Source organism: Penaeus japonicus, unplaced genomic scaffold (assembly GCF_977035675.1).
Source record: "Penaeus japonicus unplaced genomic scaffold, GWHDUDI00000001_assembly GWHDUDI00000038, whole genome shotgun sequence".
Lineage (NCBI taxonomy): Eukaryota > Metazoa > Arthropoda > Malacostraca > Decapoda > Penaeidae > Penaeus > Penaeus japonicus.
The window spans coordinates 14,855,959-14,865,958 of record NW_028234440.1 but is presented as its reverse complement, the minus strand read 5'-3'; the positions used below and the strand labels follow the sequence as shown (position 1 = coordinate 14,865,958).

The window sequence follows — 10,000 nt, the reverse complement described above, 5'->3', positions numbered from 1 at the left end:
ATATATATATATATATATATATATATATATACAAGATACAGTTAGGGCCAGTAGATGGGGTACTCGGCCATAACCCTCTTGAGAGGCCTACGTCCTGCAATGGAATGATACAGGCTGATGAAAAAAGAAAAGAAAAGAAAAAAAAAAAAAGTTTGTGTATGTATATATATATATATATATATATATATATATATATATATATATATATATATATATGTGTGTGTGTGTGGGTGTGTGTGTGTGGGTGTGTGTGTGTGTGTGTGTGTGTGTGTGTTGCGTGGTGTGTGTGTGTGTATGTGCACATGTATATATATGAATATTATATATATATATATATATATATATATATATATATATATATATATATATGAATATATATATATTTATGTATATATATATAAATCCTAAAATAACTTATCGTTTACATTTCATTTTATAGTAATATTTGTCAACTGGATGTTCTTGGAGTTGTCTTTGTTTCATCATTCATTAGTATTCATCATTATCACCAGGAATAGTAACAGTACTTTAATGAATGAACAAATTCGGCGACGATCGTACGGAGTTCATAGCAGACAGAGCGACGACTGAGTCCTATGTCAACAGAGGGTAGAATAACAGTCAACAGGAAGGTAACAGGAAGAATAGTAACAGAAGCGGGAGTTTTACGTCTCAGGGCTCGCCATTTCTTACGGAACGAGGCAAAAGTGACGAAAAGAAATGCCAATTGGTTGAAATGGGGATAGGCGAGTGCCGTTAAGGGTAGAAGATGCAGTCTATATATATATTAGATCTATAGATAAGTTATATATATATATATATATATATATATATATATATATAGATATAGATAGATAGATATAATTAAGATCTAGTCCGGAGAGACTGCCGGTAGTCCGTGTGAGTCGCGCTACCGTTCGGAATGAGGAAAAAAAATGCGAAATTGGAGGGAAAATTACGGAAATGAAGTTACCGGAGGCGCGAAAATACAAAAGGCTAAAGTGGAGGCGGTGAAACAATATTATGAAATGTACGAAGGCAGGTGGAGAAGAGACCTCATCTCCTTTTTTATCACTTTCACAAAAGTCTTTCATCCCATGTATCACAAAGAAAAGAAGAAGAAGAAAGAAGAAAAAAAAAAACATTCTATTCATCACAAAACATTCTATTCTTGATCATCACAAAATATTTCTCTTCGCTACCACAAAAGCCTTATCCTTTTCATCCCTATCACATTTTTTTCTATCACTAAGATACATTACTTTTTTACGAAAACCACAAACCATTCTATTTTCCATCACGAAATGATATCCAAAGCAGATTCAAATATCCTTTTCCATTTACCTCAGTGTGCACTGACACAGCAGCAACCAGTCCAGTGGGCGTCATCGTCAGTCCGGGATATCCAGGCGAATATCAGAACCTTCTGGATTGCAACCTGACCGTGACCGTTGCAACAAGCACAGCCATCAGTTTCGAATACTTGAGTTTCAGTTTGGAAAAACACCCTTCCTGCGGTTATGACTTCCTGACCATCAACGATACCATTAGCACGGAGAGGTGGGCGTGATTTTTTTGTTCGTGTGTGTTTTGGTGAGTTATTTCTGTTTTTCTTTTTCAGTGATCTTGGTTAATTTTGGTAGGGCTATGATTGATCTGTGATTTCAGTTCCTGATTTCAATTCCTGCTTCGGATTCGCTTTGTTTACATCCAATCTATTTAGATATGGATTGTGACACCTGGCTTGATAGTCCTTCGCTTTTCTGTTTATCGTATTATTTCTTTTATATCATTTTAATTTCTTTTTCAGAACGAGATTCTGCGGGACGGTTCCTCCAGACTTCACGCTCTCCGCTACGAATGATGTCAGGCTGAGGTTCTTTACGGACAAGTCGGTTCTCGACACCGGGTTCAGCATCTGCTATAAGGGGCTTTGAAGACTGCGGTTCTTTTAAGGTCAGCGATTGCGTCTGTTTGAATAGTTTGGAGGCGATGCTTTTGCATACGGACTTGCATACGGCCCTTATACGAACGAACATGCTTACAAACGTGTGTGTGTGTGTATGTATATATATATATATACATATATATATATATATATATATGTGATGTATATTGTAATGTGTGTATAAATGTGTATTATATATGTATATGTGTTTTTTTGATGTAAATATAATATATGTATATATATATATATATATAATATATATATTATATACATATATTGTCGCTCTTCCTCTCTCTCTCTCTCTCCAAGATAAAACCCCCAACGATTAATATCCCCGCTTTCCCCAGGTCGTGGACGGGCGGTGGCTGGCGAGCGAAGAGGTTTCCATCTTGTAGAATCGATATGAATGACAAGTGAAGATGTATAACAGATGATTCAGCATTAAATCATCAGCAGAATTAGGGAGCTCAGACGAATTCCAAAACGCAAGATATGCAATTCGCAAAAATGGAATCACAGTAACGCGCGTGCAAAAAGGGAACGAAACACACACAAAATGAAGGAGAAAATACGTCTCTGTTTCGAGTCTGTTTCGAAACGTCACGGTTCACTCTTCCTTTTTTGTGTCTGTTTATTTCATGTGCAATTAATATTTTGATGTTGCACTGTTATCAGAATTACTTGATAATAACGACGATGGTGATATTGAAATGTTGATTGCATGTGTTGCATTCAGGAGAAATGAATTCAAATGATGATGTGACAACGAAACTCAAGTCACGTGCCCTGTAGTGTGGCATTATTCATTCTTAAAACCGTTTCTACATTTGTCATCATTCAATCTATCGAAGCTTCTCGCCTCCACTTGACATACAAGTAGTAGAAAGTGCCTTGAATTGTATACTTACATCATCGCTATATTCACGCCAGTGCCTTTGGATAAACGGAGTAACCAGATATAATTAAAAGTATTTTGTTCCGACTCACGTTGTGTCTTTCTCGTAGGGAAGTTTGAGTCACTTCAGCCTGAAATTAGTCTTTTTTGTGGATATCCATTTATTTTTATTATTCTTTGGCTTTGAAGCAAACGATCATATTCTTTCTCCCCCTTTATCACTTTATTGCCTATTCAGGGAACATTTATTCATATATTATACATATTATGCACATTAAATGTCATGATCACACTCATACTCTTTTCTTTATATCTTTTTAATCCTAAGTAATGAATGATGTTTCTTTTGAATTGCACTCCTATCGAGCTGATAGGAGTGCAATTCAGTATATAGAGAGGTATGTATGTATGTGTATATGTATGTGTGTATGTATGTGTGTATATATATATGTATATGTATATATATATATATATATATATATATATATATATATATATGGATGTATATACATATACATACATACACACATTAAAAAATTTCTATATACATGCATATTTACACACACAAACACTAACACACACACACACACACACACACACACACACACACACACATATACATACACACACACACAAATACACATACACAGACATATATATATATATATATATATATATATATGTGTGTGTGTGTGTGTGTGTGTGTGTGTGTGTGTGTGTGTGTGTGTATGTGTGTAGACAGATAGATATAGATAAAAAAGATAGATATAAATAGAAAGGTACAGACATATGGATATATATAGAGATAGATAAACATAGGTAGATAAAGAAAGTAGGTAGATAAAGATAGTTAGATAAATATAGATAGGATATATAGATTATAGGTATATAGATACCTATATAGATAGGTAGATAAATAAATAGAGTGATATATGGATAGAGAGATAGACAGGCCATAGGTAGATAGATGGATAGACAGATACGCAGATAGAAAGATTGATAAATAAATGAATATAGAGAGATAGATCATAGGTAGCTAGATAGATAGATGAATAGACAGATAGATAGACAGATATATATGTATACACACACACACACACACACACACACACACACACACACACACATATATATATATATATATATATATATATATATATATATATATATATATATATATATATATATATATATATATATATATATATATATATATATATATATATGTATGTATGTATGTATATATATATACATATACATATATATATATATACATATATATATATATATATATATATATATATATATATATAATGTAAATATATATATATATATGTTTGTGTGTGTGTGTGTGTGTGTATACACACACACAGTTTTAGGGTGATGCCGCCACCACTTGGAGATCTATCTTTCTGAGGAACCCTCGAGGAAAACCTCTGACAATTTTAAATAAAAAATATAAAATAAAATAATATAAAAGAATGGTAGTGTGTTTTGGTCTTTAAAAGGCGCGTGGTGTGACTGGGCTCTCCCAACCGACTATGGGCTATCTGAAGCACAAACAACACAAACAAAAATAATAGTTTTGAAGCAATTGGTTGATGTTTAGGTTTCTTAAGATTAAATGGTTACTAGCTGAATTCCCCAAATTGTTTCAATGGAGTTTATCAAAATATTCTAATGGGTTACATCGTTTCAGATTTGTTTCTGAAATCTCTTCTTATGTTCTAAATTACCAGATCCTGAGTTCACGTATTATTTACCTCTTCCCCTTTTACTTTACTCTCGAACCGAATGAAATATGACGATAGGCTCTCCTTATTTGCAATATTTTCTCCCCTTATCTTTTAACACTGGTATCACTGGTTATATTGACTTGGCCGTCAGTCCTCGGAGTACAGATCGCAAACAAACAAAGCGTCGGCGGAGTAAAAAAAACAAACAGGTGAAGGTTAAAAAAAAACAAGGGTGAAGGAAACATAGTTTTTATCTGATCTATTTATGTCGGCGTTAGCTCTGACTTCCTTCTCTTTCACGGTTAGTTTTTTGTTTTCCCTTTACTGTATTTTCTTTTTTTCCGTATATTATCCCAAATATCACTATCGGTTGTTTCCTGTGCCAAGCCACGACCTTAATCACTTTCACTTAATGCAATAATGGAACCATAGGAGGCGAGGCTTTGGCAAATGGCGTCTTAGTTGTTGACGTGTCTGGCCAATCCTTCTGTTGCGGAGAGATCTCGTGACGATGGAGCGGGAATTTTAAATCCTCCGTTAACTATCTTGCCCTTTCCCCTACACACCTTTCGTTGCCCTAGCTATTCAAAATGCCCTTAAAATTGAAACAAAAGAGGCTGCCTGTTGCGGAGCTCGTGATGAAGGAGCCCGTTTTCCAGGGAAGCAAAAGTGGCCCTCGCTGTCCTTTCCTTGTTCATCCGCAGATGAGTTATTGGGAGTTAAGATATATATTCTAATTCACTTGAGCGGTTATTACCGTTAAATTTTGGTATATTCAAATTTAAATGATTATCAATAATATTGTTTGTGCGACTCGGTAAAGTTGGTATTTCGTGACGTTTTGAAGTGACCATGAGCATAACACATTTAAACGTTTCAAATAAATAAATAAATATATAAATAAATAAATATATATATATATATATATATATATATATATATATATATATATATATATATATATATCAGCCTCTTTAGAGCAGATCAGACCCAATTACTTCAGGCACTACACATGAGTGGAGAATACATGATATTTTAAGTCTGTTAATCACCACTTTTGAATGCTGTTTTTCCAAATATCTTGATTATTTATTATCATTGTTATGGTTTATGAATAATTCTTTGTAACACATCTTTAGTTGTGAATTATTATCTTATTTAAGTGATTGATACGGTCCCTACGGCGGGTATGTAATTGGCGTTCAATAAAGAATTTTCAGCAGGACAAAGCCTTTCCTTCTTACTCTATGGTTTAATCTATTCATTGTACCTTATGTTGCTCTTCATTTATTTAAAGTTGCAATTTTCTTTTTTTTTCTATTTTCCCTTTTACTATTTTCCTGCCAATTCCCTTTATTTTGTAATCTCCCGCATTCCCAGTCACCATTCGCTATTATTCTATTTTTTCCTACTTTCTGCTCTCACCTTTCCTATATATATATTTTTTATTTCTCCTATGCCCATTTTTTATATCCTTCATATATCCTATTTTCATATGCAGCATGTGTAACTGTTGCATTTTTATTTTTCTCTGTTAAAATCTTCTATCTTCCCTATTTCTCAATTATGATTTTATGACGTAACAGTGACGTAAATCATCCTGAAAGACCAAGAGGAAAAATGAGAGGAACGTAACAGGAATAAGACAGAGAGAAAAAAAGAAAATGCGATAAAATAATGACAGCAGCAACAAACGTAATGATAACAGTATTAATAATATCAATAACAAATATTATGATGATGATCGATGATGATAATGATAATGATAATGATAATGATAATGATAATGATAATGATAATGATGATCGATAATGCAAATGCTAATGCAAATGCTAATGCTGATGCTGATGCTGATGCTGATGCTGATGCTGATGCTGATGCTGATGCTGATGCTGATGCTGATGCTGATGCTGATGCTGATGCTGATGCTGATGCTGATGCTGATGATGATGATGATGATGATGATGATGATGATGATGATGATGATGATGATGATGATGATGATGATGATGATGATGATGATGATGATGATGATGATGATGATGATGATGATGATGATGATGATGATGATGATGATGATGATGATGATGATGATGACGACGACGACGGTGATATATAAACATAAAACACTGACAATAAAGGGAAGCTGAAACACGGCCAAAAGGGTAGTATAACATAGGAGAATGTCGCCACATGTGATTTCTCATAGTCTATGATCTAGTGTAAATCTGTCATATATATATATAGAGAAAATATATGTTCTCAAGGAAATAAACAGTCGGTGTGTAATTTCATTACTTGTCATACCATCGTTTTAAATATCAACTGTCAAAATAGTTTGATTTTCGTAATGGTAAATATGCCATTTATACTTTGATAGGCCTATTCATAATTCATGTGAAAGATGCGTAATTCATGCGATAGATACAGATGGTAAATTCAGACCATCCACGTGAGAAATTCACTTTCAGGAAATTTCAAATATTTACTTCGTGTTTGATTGTCTGTAATACCAGGCTGTTTTGTTTCCAGTGTAATTATGTTTGTTTCTAAATACCCTTTCGTGTATATCACTTTAGTGCTTTAGTAATCTTCATTTCCTTCTTATGAACGTATATCAACTTTTATCATATATCTTATTGGGCATATTTGGTTTATATTAAACTGTACTTATTATGTTATAATAATGGTAGTCTTAACATTTTCTGGACATCTTCACAGCTATGAGTATTAGATCAAAATTCTTATCAAAATGTTCTCTATTTTGTCTATTCATTCTTCATTTTTTTAAGTATATCTGTACAAATTACAATGTTCATATTTCTCTATGACCCCAAATCCAAGTTATTGAAGAAACACACACACACAAAAAAAGAGATACACAGATTAGAAAGGAGAAATAAACACAACATTAATAGTCACAATTTTTTTAATATATGTTCTCCTTGTCCAGCAAATAAGCTTAATAACAAGCTACCTGCAACGATAACCCAAGGTGAGGCTAAAAGGGGCACAGCTAAAGTGTTTATAATGACGTATGATACAAGGGAAGAGCTGAAGTAGTATATAAAGCTCTATAAGGTTTATGGAGCTTTATTTAGCCTCCCTAGAAGCGGGTATATAACAAAGATTGAAATGCATACTACAAACTCTTTTTTTTTTGTCAAGCTTTTGGTTAATCAAAAACTTTTCCTTTTCTTCTTTCTTTTTCTTTCTCCTTGAGGTCTAATTGAAAACCGTTTAACGATATTATTTTGTTTCCTTCGACCAGAATAAGTATTTAACCCTAAAGAAAGAAAGGGTATTCCTTTACAAATGCAATCAAACGATATGTTTACTTTTATCAAATACATTATCACGTTTTATCTTTTTTTTTAAATAACATTTTTAAATCTATGAAATCTACGGGATACTTCTCTCTGACGGCCGTGATATCCACAGACGCTACTTATCACAAAAAGAAAAACTGGCAAAGCATCTATATCTTCAAACACCATTCAATAAATGCAATGGAATCAGCATCACTCCAATGCATCGATATCCGTCGAGTACTCTCTTTTTATTTATTTATTTTTTCCTTTCAAAAAATGAATGATTATCACTACGAAGGGTAGATTGCTTCTATCACATACTTCTACACCAAAGGAAGGGGAGGGGAGAGGGGAGAGGGAGAATAGGGATGGGGGGGGGAGTTGATTTTTTTTTCTTTCTTTCTTTCTCTCTCTCCATTTCTGAAATGATTACAAAAAAAAAAAAAAAACAATCACGAGAAATATCTTGGAATGTTTTAAAATATTGCACTTGTCAAAAAGAGCTGAACATCTGATTTTCTTTCTGGACGTTTTTCCTTTCCACGTCAGAACTGTTCACCCGACATCTAAAGGGCAATTGTGTGACCTTTTTTTTAACACTTCCTTAACACAAAGATGAAATCGTTGACGACTAGAAACGAATTAACTGGGGAAATGGTGCATTTAAATCCAATCGTTGATTATGAAAATGGATAATGAATTCCTACTCTCTTGGTCGGAAGAATGAACTTTCTTCAATCAACAACAAAACTTCAACATAGCTATTTTATAATTTTCTTAACAATAATAGATCACATTATCATCTACCAACTGTTCCCTCTTAGATTTTTTTTCCTTTAATAAATCATCTGGTCTAACTTTCTCCTTTGTGAGTCCTATCATCTGATGTAAGATCCTACTGGGCAATGAAAAATGTTGCCATCTCTTTGGCACAGGATTTAGGATGACGGAGATCAAGTGTATCGCTTTTATATCAACCAAGACGAGAACAGTTTAAACCGCACAACCAGCAAAGCCGAACTGGAATTCCAACCAACGAACAGCCTTCCACAGGGAGGAACAGAGTGTGGCATCTTGAACACAGGTATGAACAGAAATACAAAACACTAAAAGCTACTAAACTCTACTTGGCACACTAATAAAACAAATAAATACAAACCCAAACAAATATCATACAATGACTTCAGTGTACCCATGTATATACACTTTATATTTACAAAAATAATACGAATCAATTCTGACAAAGGACCGTAAATAAAGGGCAGATAATATGCCACGCTTACTCTCCCCTGTCTGCATATGCTATATACGTTAAAAGAATACTTGATTACAAACGAGTAATTCAGATGTACAACAGACTATTCACACAAGACCTCGGCGAGTACCCAGGCTTCCCTCAGTACCGCCTATGGTTGTAGTGGGATCTATTGAAGGATGTCTTGAGGACTTCGGCGTAGGACATTTCCAGCTTCCGAAGCTTTGCGACCTCGACGGACGGGTAGTTGATCTTGGGAGGCCTTCCTCTGGGCTCGGGGTCGCTGTTCAGCTGGTTCTGGCTGGAGCTCAACTGCTGGTCTTGGCTGGTGCTCAGGTGGATCTGGCTGTGCCGCTGGCGGTTGTTGCTGCGGCCGCGATGCTTCCTGGAGCGGTGGTGCTCGCAGCGGTTGCGGGACGAGTTGTAGATGATGCGGGTCTTGTTGTGTTCGTTCTCGTTCTCCGTCCGGAGCGTCGGGAAGTCCTCCGGGTGGCGGTGGTGGTGGTGGTGGTTCTGGCTGTGGTCCCGCTCCCTCTTGTGGTGCCGGTGGCTGGACTGGTGAGATTCGTTGCTCGAACTCCCGTGCGAGTACTGGTACTGACCCATGTACTGCTGGTGCTGCTGGTAGGAGTCGAGGCGGTTGCGGTAGCGGCTGCGGCGCTTCTGCCTGCTGTTCGGCCGGGAACCGCTGCCGAGGTCGAGGGAATCGGGCCGAGGGGGCTTGTGGGTGATGCGCTGCTCTTCAGGCAGATGCTGGTCGTCTAAGACCTCCGTCTTCCTCTCCTCTTTCTCCTTGCCTTGGTCTGTGTTCGCCCTCTGCTTCTGCTCGTTTTCGAGGGATGGAGTTTCCTTTGC

The 10,000-nt window shown here is 35.5% G+C and overlaps 2 protein-coding genes across 5 annotated transcripts in view; one reads left to right on the top strand and one right to left on the bottom strand.

The window, feature by feature from the left end:
• The window catches only part of LOC147467102 (protein SpAN-like), an 8,166-nt gene extending 5,038 nt beyond the window's left edge, over positions 1-3,128 (top strand). The window contains exons 7-9 of the mRNA XM_086533026.1: positions 1,350-1,560; positions 1,811-1,956; positions 2,296-3,128. Of these exons, the coding sequence (XP_086389152.1) occupies positions 1,350-1,560; positions 1,811-1,937 (338 nt within the window). The 3' untranslated portion in view covers positions 1,938-1,956; positions 2,296-3,128. The remainder of the gene's footprint in view (positions 1-1,349; positions 1,561-1,810; positions 1,957-2,295) is intronic.
• Positions 3,129-7,490: 4,362 nt separating this feature from the next.
• Positions 7,491-10,000, bottom strand: part of Cen (cerebellar degeneration-related protein 2-like) — a 182,067-nt gene continuing 179,557 nt past the window's right edge. For all 4 annotated transcript variants that reach the window (XM_086532989.1, XM_086532988.1, XM_043025848.2 and 1 more), the window contains one exon: positions 7,491-10,000. This exon is cut by the window's right edge and continues 897 nt beyond it. In XM_086532989.1, the coding sequence (XP_086389115.1) occupies positions 9,287-10,000 (714 nt within the window). In that variant the 3' untranslated portion in view covers positions 7,491-9,286.